This window comes from Trichoderma breve, chromosome 5, assembly GCF_028502605.1.
Source record: "Trichoderma breve strain T069 chromosome 5, whole genome shotgun sequence".
Lineage (NCBI taxonomy): Eukaryota > Fungi > Ascomycota > Sordariomycetes > Hypocreales > Hypocreaceae > Trichoderma > Trichoderma breve.
Genome location: NC_079236.1, coordinates 2563793 through 2582504, shown reverse-complemented (window position 1 = coordinate 2582504; position 18712 = coordinate 2563793). Strand labels below are relative to the sequence as shown.

General features: G+C 49.6%; 5 protein-coding genes across 5 annotated transcripts; 3 read left to right on the top strand and 2 right to left on the bottom strand.

Moving 5' to 3' along the window:
• Positions 1-22: 22 nt before the first annotated feature.
• Positions 23-1368, bottom strand: T069G_08444 (terpene synthase family, metal binding domain-containing protein; the record flags this gene model as incomplete). The annotated part of the gene is made up of 4 exons (XM_056175654.1): positions 23-406; positions 488-770; positions 832-1006; positions 1176-1368. The coding sequence occupies 4 exons, from the start codon at positions 1366-1368 to the stop codon at positions 23-25; spliced, it is 1035 nt and encodes a 344-aa protein (XP_056026603.1).
• Positions 1369-2087: 719 nt separating this feature from the next.
• Positions 2088-3850, top strand: T069G_08443 (cytochrome p450 domain-containing protein; the record flags this gene model as incomplete). The annotated part of the gene is made up of 4 exons (XM_056175653.1): positions 2088-2478; positions 2535-3098; positions 3167-3310; positions 3384-3850. 4 exons carry the CDS (start codon positions 2088-2090, stop codon positions 3848-3850), a joined length of 1566 nt encoding a protein of 521 aa, XP_056026602.1.
• A 298-nt stretch (positions 3851-4148) lies between these two features.
• Positions 4149-5308, bottom strand: T069G_08442 (uncharacterized protein; the record flags this gene model as incomplete). Its single annotated transcript, XM_056175652.1, has 3 exons — positions 4149-4557; positions 4631-5097; positions 5162-5308. 3 exons carry the CDS (start codon positions 5306-5308, stop codon positions 4149-4151), a joined length of 1023 nt encoding a protein of 340 aa, XP_056026601.1.
• A 1290-nt stretch (positions 5309-6598) lies between these two features.
• On the top strand, positions 6599-8400 carry T069G_08441 (cytochrome p450 domain-containing protein; the record flags this gene model as incomplete). Its single annotated transcript, XM_056175651.1, has 2 exons — positions 6599-6787; positions 6862-8400. The coding sequence occupies 2 exons, from the start codon at positions 6599-6601 to the stop codon at positions 8398-8400; spliced, it is 1728 nt and encodes a 575-aa protein (XP_056026600.1).
• A 5965-nt stretch (positions 8401-14365) lies between these two features.
• T069G_08440 (choline/Carnitine o-acyltransferase domain-containing protein) lies at positions 14366-17081 on the top strand (the record flags this gene model as incomplete). The annotated part of the gene is made up of 5 exons (XM_056175650.1): positions 14366-14834; positions 14892-15838; positions 15893-16236; positions 16402-16874; positions 16936-17081. The coding sequence occupies 5 exons, from the start codon at positions 14366-14368 to the stop codon at positions 17079-17081; spliced, it is 2379 nt and encodes a 792-aa protein (XP_056026599.1).
• Between the last annotated feature and the right edge of the window lie 1631 nt (positions 17082-18712).

Below are 18712 nucleotides of genomic sequence, written 5' to 3'. Positions count from 1 at the left end.
TATTACATGATACCCCCTTAATTTACAATATCAAGACGTCATTCACAGGTACAGTACCTGCGAAGTCATTCGTCTTCACCTTGGGCAAGAGTCGTAGTTGTCGGGTTCTCTTGATTTCCATCCCGCGTTTCCCAAAATATCGTTGACTCTCATAGCTCCAATGGAATACACCACTAACGCACTGAGCCATGCCATCCACAAGGGTCTGGACTTCCAAATCTACAGGCCCTACGTATCGTGGGACTTGCGGGTACAGGTAGTAGAACCTGTCCATCTTCTCATCGGCCAGGTCTCCTGCCATATCGATGCCTTGTTGGACATCAAGGTTGTACTGGCTCATGAGGATGGTAACGATGTTGTGCTCGTCGTCTCCTATGGCCTGCTCCTTGTTGTATGATAGGATGTCCTACATGCGTAATCAGTAAGAGCCCTGGTACACACCGTCGCATACGCGTGTTCATCATCTGGAAAGGTTACATGTACCCACATTGGCAATAACGATGAGGTCCACCGCCAAGACTTCCAGTTCACGAATGACAGGATGTTCTCGGATATCATCCGGAATGTCACTGTTCATTTCGTAAAAGGCAATCGTGGATGGTGCGCCAGAGGTATGGCGTCTGACAGCAAGAAAGTCTTCCAAATCCAGGATACGTGACTCTGATCTGAATTGAGCCTGTTGGACAACAGAGTGAACATATTGTATCCAAGTCGCACCGAATCTAGCCCGAAATGTCTCGGTAGCAGTACTAGGAAGGTGAAGCAAGAATCTAAATTGATAAGTAAGCTCTAAGCATGGGATCGCTGCAGCTATATGACTTTGCCACTTACTGTCGTATTATTTCACCTCCGATCCATTCCCCCTTCGGTCGAGGCGTCTCAGGACTTTTGAGAGTATCAATCATGACCTGGGCCTGATAAAGAACTTCTTCGGGAGATGCCTTGTCGGAGTATTCGTCGAACATGAAGAAAAGGTGCATAAGCTCGCATCCAGACCTGATTTGCTCTGTTTTGAAACATGTAAGTATCATTCGAATAATGGAGACTTAGAATAGGACATGTCTCACCTTTCGTCATTCTTGCATAGCACATGCCCGCAAGGAGATCTTCACAGGTTCCTTTGGTTAGCTCGAACAGCACAATTGACAGTCAGGGCGCAGAATTGGGAGACAAACTGAGTTTTCCTTTCTCATGAATAAGACATTGTGTTTCGTGATCAAAGGCGGTAAAACTCGCCGACCATTTCAAACACTCCTCTTCGACTTCTTCCAAGTAGGAGCTCACAAGTCTAGGCCATCTCCATCCCGCTTCAAGCGCTGGGAGTCTGATCTTCTGACAAGTTGTCTCCGGTAGTTGAGAGTTTGGCATTGTGCTTGGTGGAAATGTGGCAAGTTGTTGATAAAAGTTGTAGTTGTGTTTTTTTTCTTTTCGTTGTTCTAGACACTTATATTTATATTCATCTGAGTGTCAGGCACAGGTAACTTTGTTTCTACCAAGACCCTATAAACCATCCATTTCTTTCAGCGTATTCCTACCCGGCATCGAATTCAGACCCCTGCAATCGGACTCCAGACGCCATCCCAGATGCCGGGATTGGTACCCCGGTTTGGGCAGTTAGCCGGTCTGACAGGTAACGGCTCACTTCCGGCTTTTAAACCAGGTTGTTGGGCCGAGTCCATTCTGCGCGCTTGACCTTACATGTGCCGCCCCCCTAAATTTCTTAAGGATTCTGACATACATACGGATAACGTTCCCCTATCTCTTTTGTCTATCCACATCTCGTGTCCCGCCCTCAAGTGCAGGTTACATACATAGGGGGGGGGCTTAACGTCTCCCCGTATTACGCCGTACCTGTCAGAAAATAGCGATCCCTGCAAGGTATTCGCGGCAATTGTAATTACCGGGTGCGGACGTCGCAGTAAATGGCCCCGACCATCCTTCTGCTGGCTGCCACAAGCGAATGATGGAATCCCATTCTGCCGGTAGCAGAGTAGTATTAATGTCGTCCTGCAAGACAGTTTTCTAGAATTCCATTCTGTACACAGTAGAGTATAGTTGAGGCCAATACGAGTATACTTATCACTACCATGGCCTTGCTAGACTTGTCTTCTCTTTACAGTAGCCCGGCACTTGGCACTGTCTCAGCGAGCCATGTCTTGATTGCCATCACGTTCTCCGGTGTTTTGTACTGGGTCGTGTCTGCTATCTACTCAGTGACGTTGCACCCTTTGTCAAGATTCCCGGGTCCATGGTACACCTCCTTGAGTTGTATTCCATTTTGGATCTCTGCTATCTCCGGACGACAGGTGCAATGGATGCAAAAACTCCACTCCAAGTACGGCCCGGTCGTCCGCTATGGGCCAAACGAATTGAGCTACATGGACGGCAGCGGTGCCGCCTGGAGGGCAATCCATGGCCATGAAAGGGGTGGCCGAGAATTCCCAAAGGCGAGAGAGTGGTTTGTGGCGCCGTATAATGGTGAGGCTCCAAATAGGCGAAAGATATCTTGAGCAGGGTTAACAAAAACGCACCAGGTGTCTATGGCATCAACAGCGCACCAGCACATGAGGATCACCGTCGCTTCAGGCAGGTTTTTGCACCAGCGTTTTCGGAGCGAGCCCTGAAGCGACAGGAGCCAATCTTCCAGAAGAATATCGATCAGTTGCTTTCCTCATTGAATGAAACTTCCGCCCATGGTGAGAGTGTAAACATGGTTGAGTTGTACCAATTCACAGCGTTCGACATCATGGGGCACCTCACTTTTGGAGAACCGCTCGGCCTCCTCCAAAGCAACCGATACTCAAAGTGGGTTGAAGCGGTGTTTGACTCTATCAAGGTCATTCCTATTGCACAAATAATTCAATATTACGGGATCCTGGATTTCGCTTTCAACGTATTGGAACCACAATCCATCAAGCAGATGAAGTATAACCACTTCAAGCATTCTGCCGATCGTGTCGATAGGAGACTCCAGAAAGGGTCAGACGAAGCAGATATCTGGAGCTTGGTTCTTGACGCAGATTTAGACAAACAACTGACTCTAGAGGAAATGCACTGCCACGGCGATGTCTTCATGTTAGCAGGCAGTGAAACAATTGGTATTTCCCCGAACTTTTCAATTACCCGTTGCTGTAGAAGTATAGGGATTTAATTTCTGATTTCATAGGCACCACACTTTCCGGTGTGACATATTACCTGCTCAAAAACGAAGAAAAGCTGGGTTTACTCCTGAGAGAGATACGCGCAAAGTTTCGGTCTCAGGAGGAAATCAGTTTCCAGAGTGCCGCGGAACTCGTATATCTGAACGCATGTAAGTACCTGACACGGTAGCCACTTCACAAATCCAATTGAATTCATATGCATGTACTTAACCCTTTTGGAAGGTATCAAGGAAGCACTCCGGTTATATCCCCCGGTGCCAGTCGGAGTTCCAAGAGTGGTGCCGAGCCACGCATCAGGGATGAATATGCCTGGAGGCCCCGTCCCCGGTGGAACTCGTGTCTCCGTCCACCACTATGCTACCTACCGTAACCCCGATAACTTCCGGGATCCTGACAGCTTCGTCCCTGAGCGCTGGCTCAACGACCCTGTCTATAGCGGCGACAACCGTGAGTGCTGGCGCCCCTTTGCCTTCGGACCTCGGGACTGCTTGGGTCAGAACATGGCCATGCGGGAGACGCAACTCATCCTTGCTCGCCTCTTGTTCAAGTTTAATATAGAAATTTGCGACGGTGTGGAGGGCGCCTCGGACTGGGATGAGCAAAATGCCTATGTCCTTTGGGAGAAAAAGCCGCTCATGTGCCAACTCACATTGGCATCTGGTCACATGTCTTCCCCTGAGGAGGATTAGATTCCTTGTTGCGATGGAGTTATGAGTGTGGCAGAGCAATCAGGGGAAATCTCGCTCATTCGAACACTAAGTGGTTCTAGAACTCGAGGAGGCGGGAAAATCAGGAAAACGGGAACAAGCGAATCTGAGTTATCATTCGGGCGCTAGGAAGTTTGAGTCTAGTTTTTAGAAACGGCATCACTTGTGGAAATTGGCAACTTGTATAGACGAAAGGCACTGTAGCCATTAATTAATTCTATTTCCTTCTTAAGTAATACTCAAAATTCATACACCACTTTGACTGTCACAGGATCACACACTAGTAAGCATTACCGTGTCCTCGCTGAGAGTGGTCAGTATAGCTAGCTTTATCTTCGCCCTCGTAGCTGTGCTGTACGGTGTAAGTTGTCTCGCGCAAGATATTGTTTGAGCCCGGCTTCAAGATATACTGGTCGCTTCTATTATCGTCTTCTAGTTGTTCGTGGGTTCTGTTGAGAGGGTTTGTGCCAGGCCGGCTGACTTTGGACAAGGCGTAGGAAGAGTCCTTCGCCTCTGTACCCTTAATCATGCGGACCAGCGGCCTGAAGAAGGGAATGGAGGCGGCGATGACAGTTGCACTGACCTCGGCAGAAAGCCAGATCAGGGGGAAGGCCGTTCCGTAGGTAAAGTCTGCGTTACGGGCAACAAGGCCAATTGTGGAAGTCTTATAGATACCCACCACGCCGGCTCTGCAAGTTTTAAAGTTAGCAAATACTCCAAAGTCCGAAGTCAATGACATATTCAAGGTGTGAGGCGACTTACACTATACCCAAGCTCATAGAGGCAATGATACCAAACTTGTCACTACTCTTCATCTGCAGGTTCCAGATAACAATGGCTGGGAATGCCGTAAGGACTAAATCCATGGTGGCCGAGTACCCTGCTGCGTACGATCCCAACCCAATGACAGCATCGTTCTGGACGCATCCTGGAGTAGGTGGAACCGAGCATTGAAAGAACTGGACGACGGCAATGCTGAACATGGACCCATTGATGGTCACAAGCATGAACCACAACGCGGCCTTTTGCCAGGTCACGGTCACTAGCTTCAGTAGTGTCAAGATGAAGGAGGACTTGGACACGGCAACCGAGATGACGGCAAAGAATTGGCCAATCGGTAATAGGTATAGTAGACGCGGTAGCTTTGTTAAATCTGCGTCTTCATAGTGCTTCCCGAGCCCGAACTTTGTAGCATAAATCGACAAGACAATGAATGTCACAAAAAGCAACTAGAAAGGACATGGAAAAGTTAGTCGGGTAGTTTCCGAGAGACAAGACATGGCGCAACCTTACCCAGGAGAAGAGAAGCACCGCGTCATCAACGCCGAGTTTCGTCGACACAAGGTGTTTGCTGAAGAATCGCAGGCTCATGAAGATCAACGATAGTGCACTGCAAACTATCATTGTCACATTCATGGCCGGAGCCATAGAGTTCGGCATTTTGAATTGTTGCCGCTGCTTCGCACAGACGCCAAGTAAACTGAAGATATGCAACCGGTCTAGAACTCGTGCTCGACTTTGTGAAAAGAGCAACTCACTAGAGTCGGGTCAGCGGACTTTTTAGAAAAATACGGCTTATAAAAGTTTTCTAGTAAAGACTTTTCTTGCAAATGAAGTGGCTTGCCCAGGCAAGCGACTATGGCTAGGAGTGCAGACAGACTCTACGAGTTACCAGGTTTATGCCGGCTCTAACATAGTGTGGGATCACCCGGGGCAGGGCTCCCCTGTGCCGCGGTTCATCAACCTACTCCGTATATAGTTGTAGCCCCTGGTGATGCGAGCTCTCTGCACGGAAAACTGGTACTACTTTTACCTCCGGGCCGTTGGAGGGCGCCAGGGTTCCGGCAAAAGAGTCCATCCGTATTACAAGGGCTCAAGGTCAGCGTGCAAAGTCCAACGGAGAAGACAATTACCAGGCAACTAGGAATAAGCTGCGTGGGTATCCCCGGGTGCATCCGTCTGACTAAATAACGGGACGGGAAACTGATAGACGATCACTAACTGTATCTGGGGTATTATAGCCTACGGAGTACATTCTCCGTATCTTACCTGGTTGACAGATTACATTTTGTGGGCCAAGGTTCATGCCGTTTGTCTTCATCATCCTTGCCCTGCCTCTCAGCAGTACCAAGTTTGCACCAATGGACATGAGGCAAACCGCGTACTCCCGGCCGTGGAACCGAATGAATGACCAAGCCATTTTATAAGGAATTACCCACAACATCGGCAAGGTTTAGAGCGACGGCCATCAGTTGTCCAGTGGGTAGAACGCTAGACACATCATTGGACAGGCCTTAATTGGGACGACGTATGATTTGTGCAGCCAAATCTTTGCCTGTCGAGCGGAGAGGTGGGGAACCGACTGGAGGAGCGGCCAGGCCCCCAGCAACGTTCCAACGTTTGTTGTTGGTGTAACCTAGGATTCTTCAAAAGTGCTTCTACCGGTCTTCTAATACGGTGGATTTGTTTCAGAGTTCTGGGCAAGCTGATTCTAGGCCGCAAAAGAAATTTGTTCATGTCGTATGCAGGGGCGAGCCAGGGTCCCTTGGATGCTTCGCATACGACTACTCATATAGTCACTCACAAGAGGGGTTAGGATTCCAAACTGAAGTTATAGGCTGCTGGTGCGGTAGTTTTTCAACAGGAAGCTGAATCCTATTTGCTTTTTCGTTCGTGATTGTTAAACTCAGACTTGTATGAATCCAGTAAAGCAACACTTTGGCAAACACAATGGCGGTGATTACCTCCTCAGGAGGAGTTTATGTCGTGGCGATCGTCTGTGTCGTTCTGTATACGGCATACCGAAGGATCCTGCCAAAGCCAATCCCTGATATCCCGTACAACAAAGATGCGGCAGCAAAGTTGTTTGGTGATGTGCCAGAGATGATGGGCTATGTGATGCGTACACAACGCATTTTTGTAAGACACTGCCACTACTCACAACATCAGCTGGCAGATGCAGATTGCTAACATGTGATTTTGAATGATAATAGTGCTGGTTAACGTCTCTTACCACTCGTCTCCAAAGTCCTATTGTCCAAGCTTTCATCAAGCCTGGTGGATTACCATGGGTGGTGGTGACAGACCCTTTCGAAAGCCAAGATATCCTGCTTCGGAGAATCAAAGAGTTCGACCGTAGCGAATTCTTTGGTGAACTTATCAATGGTATTTTGCCAGAGCAACATATCCAATTCATCTCGAGCGACCCTCGATTCAAGAACAATCGGAACTTGATCAACCACTTGATGGCCCCGACTTTCATCCGGGAGATCAGCGCGCCTGAGGTGTACATGGCTGCAAGCACCCTGATGAAGTTGTGGAAGATCAAATGCAACATGGCCAAGGGCCGCCCCTTTTCGGCTCATCACGATGTCACCTTTGCTACGTTGGACTCCATCTTTGCTTCTTCCTTTGGCCTTCTTGAGAGCGAGACCAACACTATCCAGCGCATCAAGGCGTTGGACAGCTTTGAGCCTGTGTTCCCCGATGATATCGATGAGCCCGTCACTTTCCCCGAAGGCTACACTCCCGAGATCTTCTCTGCTGTGCTCACCTTGGCCAACTCGGTCACTGACACTCAGCTCTCTCCTGCCCCGGTGCTGACTTCGTGGGTCATCCGCAAGTTCCCCTACATGATCAAAGCCAAGGCCATCAAGGACAAGTATATTGAGGACAAGGTTGAAGAATCCGTCCAATTGATTGAGAAAGACCCCAGCATCAAGCCCAAGAGCGCGCTTCACTCTGTCCTCCTTCGCGAACGCGATGTTGCGATCAAAGAAGGCCGCAAGCCCGACTACCGCAAAGGTGCCATTGCCGACGAGTTCTTTGGTTTCATGACAGCTGGTCACGATACATCTGCTACTACCATCGCTTGGGGCGTCAAGATGCTGACTGACAACCCTGCCGCGCAGAGCCGTCTCCGTGACGAGCTCCGCTCGGCCTTCCCAGCTGCTGTCCAGGAGAAGCGCGACCTGACTTACGCGGAGCTTAGCAACGCACAGGTCCCTTACCTGGATGCCACTGTGGAGGAGATTCTTCGCCACTCAAACACTATCGCCTTCGTTGTTCGCCAGGCTCAGCAGGATACCACCGTCCTCGGCCGCACTATTCCCAAGGGTACCAATGTCTTCCTCATGGCTAATGGCCCCGGCTACCTCGAACCCAACATGAAGCTTACGGACGAGGCACGCAGCCCTGGGGCTCGCCAGACTGCCAAATCAGCGCTGTCGCGTTCCTGGTCGGACGATGATATTGCTAAGTTTGTTCCCGAACGCTGGCTCGAGAAGGATCCGGATACCGGTGCCGAAGTGTTCAACACGATGGCTGGCCCGTCGCTGGCGTTCGGGTTGGGACTTAGGGGATGCTTCGGCAGGAAGCTGGCTCTGCAAGTGCTCAAGATTCACTTTGCGTTGATTGTCTGGAACTTTGAGTTGTTGCCCATCCCTGAGAAGCTGGGCGGCTACGACGCCGTGCAGAAGTTTGCGAGGGAGCCGACGCAGTGCTTCATTCGGCTGAAGGAGATTGATCTGTAAGAGGCTTAGAGATTATTTGCCGTGTATTATATTATCCATGTATTCAAACCCATAGACTGAGATCAAAATTCTTTTGTTTGTCAATTACATGTAGCTTGAGTCAACCGGGCCATGGATCTGCGGCTGCGACGCTACCAGAAGGAGACCATGAGTTGCATGTGCTATTTGGCATTCTCTGTAAGTCTTGATTTGTCACGATAGACGATTTTGTGATCAATGCGATCGCCTATTTCTTTCAATGCAGTTGGGTCCATCTATCAATAATCGTCTCTCGTATCCTTCAGGGGCCGGGTCCTCGGAAGACTGTCGCGGCTGGACCGTGCTCACTTCCCCGGCCTGTGCACATGCAGGGTCTGTAACCGATCTTAATAAGTAGGCGATGCTAATAGACAGACATCAAGAATTTATGTCGCTTCACATCTCCGTCATTATGAGAAGTACAGTCACGTTGTGTTGCATGATGCGAGTGCGCCCCCACAAGATGGTAGAGAAACTCCAGGTGCATATGTTGGCGAACGCTGTTTGCCTCAGCCCACGAGCACGGTGTCTGGCCATTATCCTTCGAAACAACATCTTTGAAAAGCCTGAAAAAGTGCGACAATCAGAACCTATGGAAAAGCCGGCAATCAAAGATGAGGTTGAGTTGAAAGAGGATACCCTGCTTTGCGCGAGCGCCTTAAGAGAGTTCGGTTCGGACGATTACCTGACGCGGAAGAGCGTCCGTCGTCTCTGGCTCTGCTGTCCATGATAAAGGCTGTCGACAGCGCCGATAATTTTCCCCGTCCCATCCGTTGTTCCCTCCAAGGCGGTAGAGCCAGTGGCCCTCAAAGCAAAGAGCTCATGTTGGTTATGTTGTATTGCGCAAGGTTCTGGTCGATGATATTGCGCGGGTGTGGTGAAGCATCTTATAGCATTGTTTCATCAACTATTCTGGTTCATATACGAGAATGGAACATACCGTAAACGAAACACCGAGCGAAACACCGAGAGGCATGATGGAAGATGAGCGGGACTCTATCCGGGACTAAAGCAAGTAATAAACCAGACTGCTTAAATACAACTGCTCTCATGACGAAGCCTACGTCCTTGTCAATTGTAGCATAGGCTTCTTGAGGATTGCAAACGAAAATCTTGAGTTTTCGTGTTTGAAGGCGCCTGTTCGCATTCAGGGTGAGGGAGTCAGCTTTTCTGTCGTGGAAGGCTCAGTGTGGATGGAACCATTGCACCGAGCCAACGCGTCCTAATCGGAGAACAAAATTGAAGTTTCAGTTTAGGAGCCATGGCTGCCTATTGTGCCAAACTTAGTGATAAAGGCCGATGAATGGGAAGAAGTTCGTCTTGGAGTTCTCGATGTTGGAGTTCCACTTATCTCGCGGAAATATGCATCAGCAACGATTGCGTCGGGCTCATTGAATTGACGAAGCAGTCATGCAAAAAAGTCTCACAGGGAGCTTGCTTTTCTGTGACAAAGCTGACCAAGCTGAGAAGGTGGAAAACTCTCTGTGTACTGCTATGAAAGAGAGAAAAGCTGGCGGCAAACAGAAGCAAATAAGAAGTAGGCTTGGCCAAGGAAGGTGGCCACACAGATCCACGTGACAACTCAACATTCTGAAAGCGCAAGATGAGGGAGCATTAATCCAGCATGATGTAGAACTTGAACTAGATAGAACTACCTACATATCTAAGCTACTGTACCGACGTGCGAAACGTGGAGATTTGTAGGGCTCAAGCTGTTGTCAAAAGGTCCTGCGGCTTTCGCAACAGGTATCAAAAGGCAGTATGTACGTTCGAATGGCCAACTTTTAAGATGGCGACTCGTGGAACTCCGTTCGTCGTGGAAGCTGCTCCAGATGCTTGAGTCAAGTATCGTTATCATCAACCAATCTCACTACCTATCTAGTATACTTGGTCGTGATGTTAAAAATGGCTGGCTAGGGATGGAGCAGGTGGTGGTGACTGGAAATGCAGGGCAGGTATAGTGACCAGATCCGAATATTGCCGATAAGTGAGACATGAGAAGCAAGTATACACTTTGAAGTTGTTTAAATTGTATCTATTCTTACGGAGATGAATTAGCAGCACAAATCGTCGAGAAGAAACGCGAATTCATTATGCAGAGTTATAGTCAATGTGGGGTTAAGGACTGAGCATTTGCAAGCAAACACTTTCACTGTAACTCCCCACTACAAAGCAAGTTTTGCAACTCAAGGCAAAATATGCAGCAGTGGAATTGCAACTCTTGAGTATTGACGTTAAGAAGCATACATGTATGTACCTTACCCGCATGTCCCTTTCAAATCTGCGAGATAGGAGATGAACTCAAAGAAAAATTCCACATGATCATATCTCAATAAATATTCTAACGCTAAAATATATGTAAATCCTAGAAGGGGATATCAGTTTCATATACTGGATACAAACCGTGGAACTTTGACAAATGGCTCGGAGGAGCGCTCAAGGCGCAATATAAGATATAGATGAAACCATGTGATACTCCAAGGAGGTTAGGACTAATCAACATAGCAACGAAACACCGAGGTGAGAAACTAAACACCGAGGTGAGCAACGAAACACCGAGATGAGCAATGAGACTCCTTTACTTCAGCTCTACATGTCTTGTTCGATCCCTCCCTGGATGTAACGGCAGGCATTCTAGCCGTATTGTTAATTAACCATGTAGTAGAGATGCAGGTACAAATGACTAGAAGGCCATAGTACTCCGCAGCTGCTCTCGAAAAGGAGGAAAGGGAGACGCAGTATCGAATTATGGAGATCCGGCCGTACGGCACTCAACACCCTTGCTTGTGTGTGGTCCGCAATATGCGTCGGCGTGGATCATAAGCCGGGCAACGGAGCTACACACAAACCTACACCTTGTAAGCTTATAGCTGCCATTATTCCAATTCAGCGAACACGGTCGGATATTAATGGCAATTTCGATATTTCAAATCTCCTGGAGATCCGGCGTTGCTGGGTATCTTGGTATCATGTAGTGTGTTTTGCCTGGCATCACGGAGATATGCCGGCCCACTCCTACGTACGGAATATGCTACTCATTATTCCGTGCCATGCCAATATCGGTTCGCTCTTGAGGCTATTAGAGACTGAGAAAGCCGAAAATAAACATCCGTTCAGAGAGTGCTGCTGAGATGTCGAGCATATCTTCCAATATAGATACCACCTTGTGCGTAACTGGGTAAGGGACTTATGTCATATGCTGCGGAGATTCCGGATGTTCAGTTAGAGCAGCAAAAGTTTCGAGTTGGGCGTTGGGCATGATATTCCAGCTTCATACTTCTTTGAGATTCCATTCATGCAGTCTAGATTGCTGCGCGAAATACCACTTACTGTATTTTGCACACAGAGAGATGCTGACATGTGAAAGCCACTCGAACGACTCTGTGGGGGTACTTAGATGGGGGGAGGGAACAGGCGACAGGTACGGGGTACATGAGAAATAGATTAGGTGAACCATTCGCTGAATGACGGAATTCATTTATTATACATATATTGCTCTAGAAAGAGGGAGCGTCAGCGTGGTAGTATAGCATCCGGTGCTAACAAAGATTTGGTCCAGCTTTGGTCCGTTGGCCCGAGGCGGGCGGGCCGTCGACAACCGAGTCGCTGGTACCAAGCGAGTACTCGACAGCAGCATAAATGCCCGGCGACATATGAAGTACTGCTGACGTTGGTAGATGGGTATGGAATACGAATGAAAGATAGGGGAGGTGACAACAAAGGAATACTCGGCTCTTTTAGTATTTTACCAGGCGATGTTGTACTCGTATCATTTCCAGGGCCGATATGGGGTGAAGTCGAAGGTCGGGGGCAATTATTAAAGACATGCGAGCATGTGATTGGACTCGGGTGTCTTACCTTATCTTTTTGATCCTCTTGCCCGGAGACTGGACTCGAGAGCTTCTTATTCCCTAGCCGATGCGGCGCATTTCGAGAGACGGCCAAACCCACTTCAGCTGTTCGGCGTTCGGCTTTTCCGGGACAAAGTTCAACAGACTTGTATGTAATATTTTAAGTATGTGTATTTGATGCCTTCAGTTGTATGGCGATGTGCTTCATATACAGGCAGAGGTACTAAGGCACTGTGGCTGGTCTGAAAAGTTCCGCGTAGGTACCGGATACCGCCAACTTTGTTGTCTGGCCAGGTTACATCGCAGGTACCAGATACTAAGGTTATGGCGAGGTTGCAACGTCCCCACGCGGGAGCGAAGAGAAGAAAAAAATGGGTGGTTGCTTGGCCATCAAATCAACCATAGAGGACGCAAGCAACTTTGCTGATCCATCAGATAATTGGGACAGTTTAGCCACTTTGAGGGGCGCCATGGGGTCGCTAGCTCGTGACGTCGTTGCACTGCAACTGGAAATGAAATTACTGCTTCTGTCCACGGCCCGTCACTTACAGCTGAAGGATTACAGTACAACTATGTTGCTTTCCATGAAATGAATATGTGGCCTTGTGACCTGGATAGAGCCCTCCTGCCCTCGCCAAAAGAGACCAACTGACTCAGCAGTTCGAGGCAGAACCCCATGCGGAATCCCATCGTCGTCTAGGCTTTTTTCTTGCTCTGGGTCTAGGTTCGATCGGTTTTTGCCACGCAACAACATCATCGTGAATAATGTCCCAGACCCCAGGCAACTCGCCCAGCCCAGATCGCAATCACGAGGACGCCAGTTGACGCTCATATCAGACAGTGGATTCTCACCCGGCGACTGAGATCATTTGCAGCTGCTTTTGCTAGCGTCGCCGCTCCGGTTTCTCACAGCGCAACACAAATCAAATCCCTCTTCTGAAACCCTCAGCCCGAACATCCCCTCGTCCGAAGCCACCACTCCAACCCGGGATTTGATCCACTTGACGTGACGCCAGATCGAGGCACGTTCTTTTCCTCTCTCTTGTCCCGCAGCCTGCAGCCGAGCACACGTTGCCATTGCCGCTCTCACCTTGGGCCGTTGAGCACATGCCGTTCATGTACATGTAGCTTTTTGCCATCTTGCTGCACTCCAGACGAACTCCCCCCACTTGGACGCTCGCCTCTCACCCCCGGGTATCACCTTGTGGCCGTCTTCTTGGGCCTCATATGAAAGAGAGGGCGTGTACGAGTACATGTACCAGTCGCGGATAGGCACATGCTCCCGGATCAGCCGTCACAACCTGTGAGTTGAGTGAATCACCTGCGTACCAAAGCAACGACTGAGGTAAGTCAAGAGATTTCATCACTATGCCCTTGTTTGTCCAGCAGATCGTCGGGCATTATTCTCTTTTTCTTCTTTTATTTCCTCTTAGCTCGACACTAGACCAGCAAGAGTATGTACAAGCGTACAGCAAGACAGGTGTCTGCAAGGTTGTAGATACTTGGCAGGGCAAGGTACCCTTTCAACGTCGTTTGACGTCTCACTATCGCGGCCGGGCATGCGGAGGAGCTCTTCCACGTTCCCCTCCAACCCCGGCAAAGCCTACCTTAGCTTTATTCACTCAACCTCCTGTGATACGATACGCCTTTCACGGCGATTTACTCGTACACAGATGACCCACAGCCAGACACCTGGAGCTGCCATTACACATTACACATCTTACACTCCCCAAGAAGACGTCGGCTGGCTGTGGGGACTCCACCCTTTCCCCGTCCCCCGGATTCTGGTCCGTATCCGGCCGTTGAAGTCGTCTACGGCCAGACGAGTGTACATATATATCTCTCCTCCTAGTTGCGCTTGGCCCTGACACAGTCCTCTTTGCTACTAAATCCTATTTCCCGGTTCTTCCGTTGCCTCCTCCCTAGTCACTTGCCCTTATATGAGACTGATCCTCATTTACGTGGCACATCAAATGTAATGCCCGCTTATTGCCACGACGACTGCCATTATTTCTTCCGCACCGCCCTTCGCGGACTCTCCATTAGCACCAGCATTTCCCCTCTATACTTCTAAGTGCTCTTAACCTGCTGACGCCATGACGGCCTCAGTCCGTGTCTTTCATCCTCCCCAGTCCATAGCCGAACGGCTTGCTGAGCCCAACTACTCCTACAACACTCCTCGCAGCCTCCCAGATCTTCCCGACTCATCAAAGGAGTCCGAAGCAGCTCGGTCTCAGTCTCAGACGCCGACCCCCACGCCAGCTCAACGGCAGCCTCCTCAGCTGTCTGCTGCATATACCAGAGTCCCCAAGGCGACATACCACGAATCCATGATGGAGGGGGGCATTACTTTCGGCGCCCAGGATAAGCTACCGAAGCTACCCATCCCTGAGCTCGAGAACTCTGCTCGCAAATACCTAGAAGCCCTGAAACCACTCCAGTCCCCCAGAGAGCATGCCGAGACAAAGCATGCCGTCAGCGAGTTTCTCAGAGAAGAAGGTCCTGATCTGCAGGAAAAGTTAAAGAGATATGCACAGGGCAAGACGAGTTACATCGAACAGTTTTGTACGTCCGCCTTGGCTATTAATCTGGTGTAATACCAAAGCTAACATTGGTGAAAAGGGTACGACTCGTATCTCAACTTTGACAACCCCGTAGTACTCAACCTCAACCCTTTCTTCCTCCTCGCAGATGACCCAACCCCAGCGAGAAACAACCAGGTGACTCGTGCTGCTTCCCTCGTCGTGTCTTCTCTGGAGTTCATCCGGGCAGTGAGAAAAGAAGAGCTGCCGCCGGATAAGATCAAGGGAACTCCTTTGTGCATGTATCAATTTTCACGCCTCTTTGGAACGGCCAGAGTCCCCACGGAAGCTGGATGCCAGATTGAACAAGACCCTGAATCAAAGCACATCGTTGTTATGTGTCATGGCCAGATCTATTGGTTTGACGTTCTCGACGACAACTCAGATGTCATCATGACTGAGAAAGATATTGAGCTCAACCTCCAAACGATTGTCGACGATGCTACCCAGACCCCCATCCAGGATGCGGCAAAGAACGCCCTTGGCGTACTCAGCACAGAGAACCGCAAGGTGTGGTCTGGCTTACGAGATATCTTGACCCGTGAGCCAGGTTCCAACAATGCCGACTCGCTTAATATTGTCGATTCAGCCCTCTTCGTCTTGTGCCTTGATTATATCGAGCCGACCAACGTTGCGGATCTTTGCCAGAACATGCTCTGCGGAACCAGCGAGGTCAAGAACGGAGTACAGATCGGTACCTGCACCAACCGCTGGTACGACAAGCTTCAGATCATTGTCTGTAAGAACGGCAGTGCGGGAATCAACTTCGAGCATACTGGCGTGGATGGCCACACAGTGCTGCGGTTTGCTAGTGACGTCTATACCGACACCATTCTTCGCTTCGCGCGTACCATTAACGGACAGGCGCCAACCCTCTGGACGTCTACCAGCCCTGACCCGTCCAAGCGAGAGATTGATAGTTTCGGAGATGTCAACACCACCCCTCGAAAGCTCGGATGGGACATGATCCCCGAGCTGAGCATCGCGGTGCGGTTCGCCGAAACCAGGCTGGCAGATTTGATTGAACAAAACGAATTCCAGTGCCTCGATTTCTCTACCTATGGCAAGCACTTTATTACATCGATGGGATTTTCGCCCGATGCCTTTGTCCAAATGGCATTTCAGGCGGCGTATTACGGTCTGTATGGAAGGGTTGAGTGCACTTATGAGCCTGCCATGACCAAGACCTTCCTTCACGGCCGCACAGAGGCCATCAGACCCGTAACAAAGGAATCTGTTGATTTCGTCCAGACGTTCTGGGGCGATAACCCGGTCGAACAGAAGATGGAGGCTCTCAAGCGTGCGTGCCAGAAGCATGTTAACAACACCAGGGAGTGTTCGAAAGCGCAGGGATGCGACAGACATCTCTATGCGCTCTTTAGCGTGTGGCAAAAATATGTTGACGATTTGATCGACAGCGGCATGAGCAGCCCTGGAGCATCAAGCCCAACGACATCTTCACCGACGGCAAGCCCAAGGAGCTCCAACTTGTCGCTTGACGGCGTCGAAGTCAGGTCGACCAGGGAGCGCGGTGACAGCACAAACTCCAGATCGCGGGATCACCACCCTCTCCCTCTCATCTTTGCCGATTCTGGATGGGACAAGCTGAACACGACGATTCTCTCAACTTCAAACTGCGGCAACCCTTCTCTTCGCCACTTTGGATTTGGACCGACGTCAGGAGATGGATTTGGTATCGGCTACATTATCAAGGACGACAGCATTTCCATCTGCGTGTCGAGCAAGCACCGACAGACCAAGAGATTTGTGGATACGCTAGAGAGCTACCTGTTGGAAGTCCGACGCATCCTGCGCATCACAAACGGCAAGGTGGTCAGCACAAAGGGAAGCAAGGCACGCGAAGCAGAGCTAGCTCGACCGAAGCCATCCAACCGACTCAAGTCTCGAGGCAGATTGATCACCGGCCCGGACGCGGTCAAGTCGGGAGGCAGACGCCTAAGTTTGGTTCCTGGATCGCCAACAGAAACCAGCTTCACAAGCGATGACGACGAATTAGGAGGATGTAAGTTTATACTATTTATCTCTTGCTATTTACGTGGATGAATACTAACTGAAACCAATAGATGGCTTCTTCGATGCTGGAATGCTTTTCCAGGCCCTCAAAGCTCGCGGAAACACCATGGAGGAGGAACACAAGGCGTCGGAGCGAGCAGCAGGGCATGCAAAGAGGCGAGACGTTGGCAAAAAGCTGCGTCTAGTCACGGAATAAGTTAAGGTTACTTGGAACATGCTTCTTGCTATATCTATGTGTTATTACTGTTTGCGGTGTGAAATGCATTGTTTGCCGTGGAGTCTTTGTCGGTTTGGGTTGTCACACATAGCGCTGCTTGGTGTTACGCAGTGCATTGGGATTATGTTATTGTCGATGGCTTTGTATCTAGGATAGCCGATGTTGTGAATTTATCACAAGTTTTTGACAAGTAACGGCGCCTGTATATTGGTCTAAATAACGTGTCTTGATGCTGTACATATCGATGGGAACTGCTGTGCATACAAAAAAGCTGATGATGACAAAGAAACAGACTTCGAAGCTTGCCCGGACATCCGAGGCGTGGCTGAAAGCTCTGGAGTACTACGAAGCTGATGGAGCCTATCCGGCTTCTGAGATACAAAGGACGACGCGATGGAATCAGCCTTTACTATTGCATTACTCGTACAGCAATAGCAGCAGTATGTATTTACCCTATTTGCCTATCAAGCTATCTCATCGAACGATTTGGAGCCAAACGAGCTTACGGCGACGAGCAGCGCAAGCTTCCAACGATGCATCCATTCGACGAATTGGATTGGGACAAAGATGTGGAGCTAAAAACTTTTTCCTTCTTCTCTGTCTTGTTCCAAGTGTGATGGTGTGTGGCCTTTTTTGCGTGCCGCAAATTGGGATTAGGCGGCTTTTGTTTTCGATGGGTTTTCGTTGGTTGGACAAGGATCCGCTTGTTTTGCCTCGCCGCCCAAGCTGCCTTGCCACTGGCTCTTCATTTTCCGTCTTTTCTTTCTACGTCTTTCTTTTGCCGCGTTGGGTATGTAGTGGGACGATCGATGCCCTGTTGATTCATTGTTTCAGTGTGAGTGAGGCTGAATGGGATGGGCTGATGGGATAGCTAGTAGTCAGCGCCAAAGAAAAGTCAATCATGGAATGGCAAATGCCAGTTTAGGGTAACGATAAGCGAGGACAGCTCCAGCTGCTTTGTGTCTGTCTGTTCCATTTGTCTTCCATTGTTTTCTGCTGCGGGATGGATGCGTCAAGATGACGATGGAGGATACAAAGGTACTTGCATGCTTCTCTGTGTAGAGCTGGCAGTTGTGTCCATCGATCGGATTTTTGCTTAGCATCAGACGAAACAGGCACGAAAGGACAAGGAGGGGTTTATCTTGCAATGCAGCTGGGAGGCCTTGTCCAGCTCAGTGTTACCTACAGTACCTGACTCAACTGCATTATCTGGTGCTCTCTTTGCTTGGGCGTTGCTAGGCTACCTACATGTACCCAAGCGGCTGCTCAGGTGCTGCTAGGGTTGTATGGATCGTAAGGCTCTGCTCTGGCTAAGGCAGCAACAATCAATCCAATTCCAAAGGCTGCACAGGATTAATGTGGTACCAGGCAGTACCTTGCGATACGATAGAGCTGTCCAGCACCTTCTAGTGCCTTATGGTGGGGCAGCTGTGTACCCGCTACCAGCACGGCTGCGGCAGGAGTTGGAGAATCAGAGGTACCAGGGACCCCGCCACTGCCCCGCGATGGATTTTTTTTCTTCTGTGCTGGGAGCTGGAGGGGAGATGACATCAAAGGAGGGGGGGAAAGAGGGGAGGGGGAAAAAGCAGCAAATCTGAGCTACGAGTACC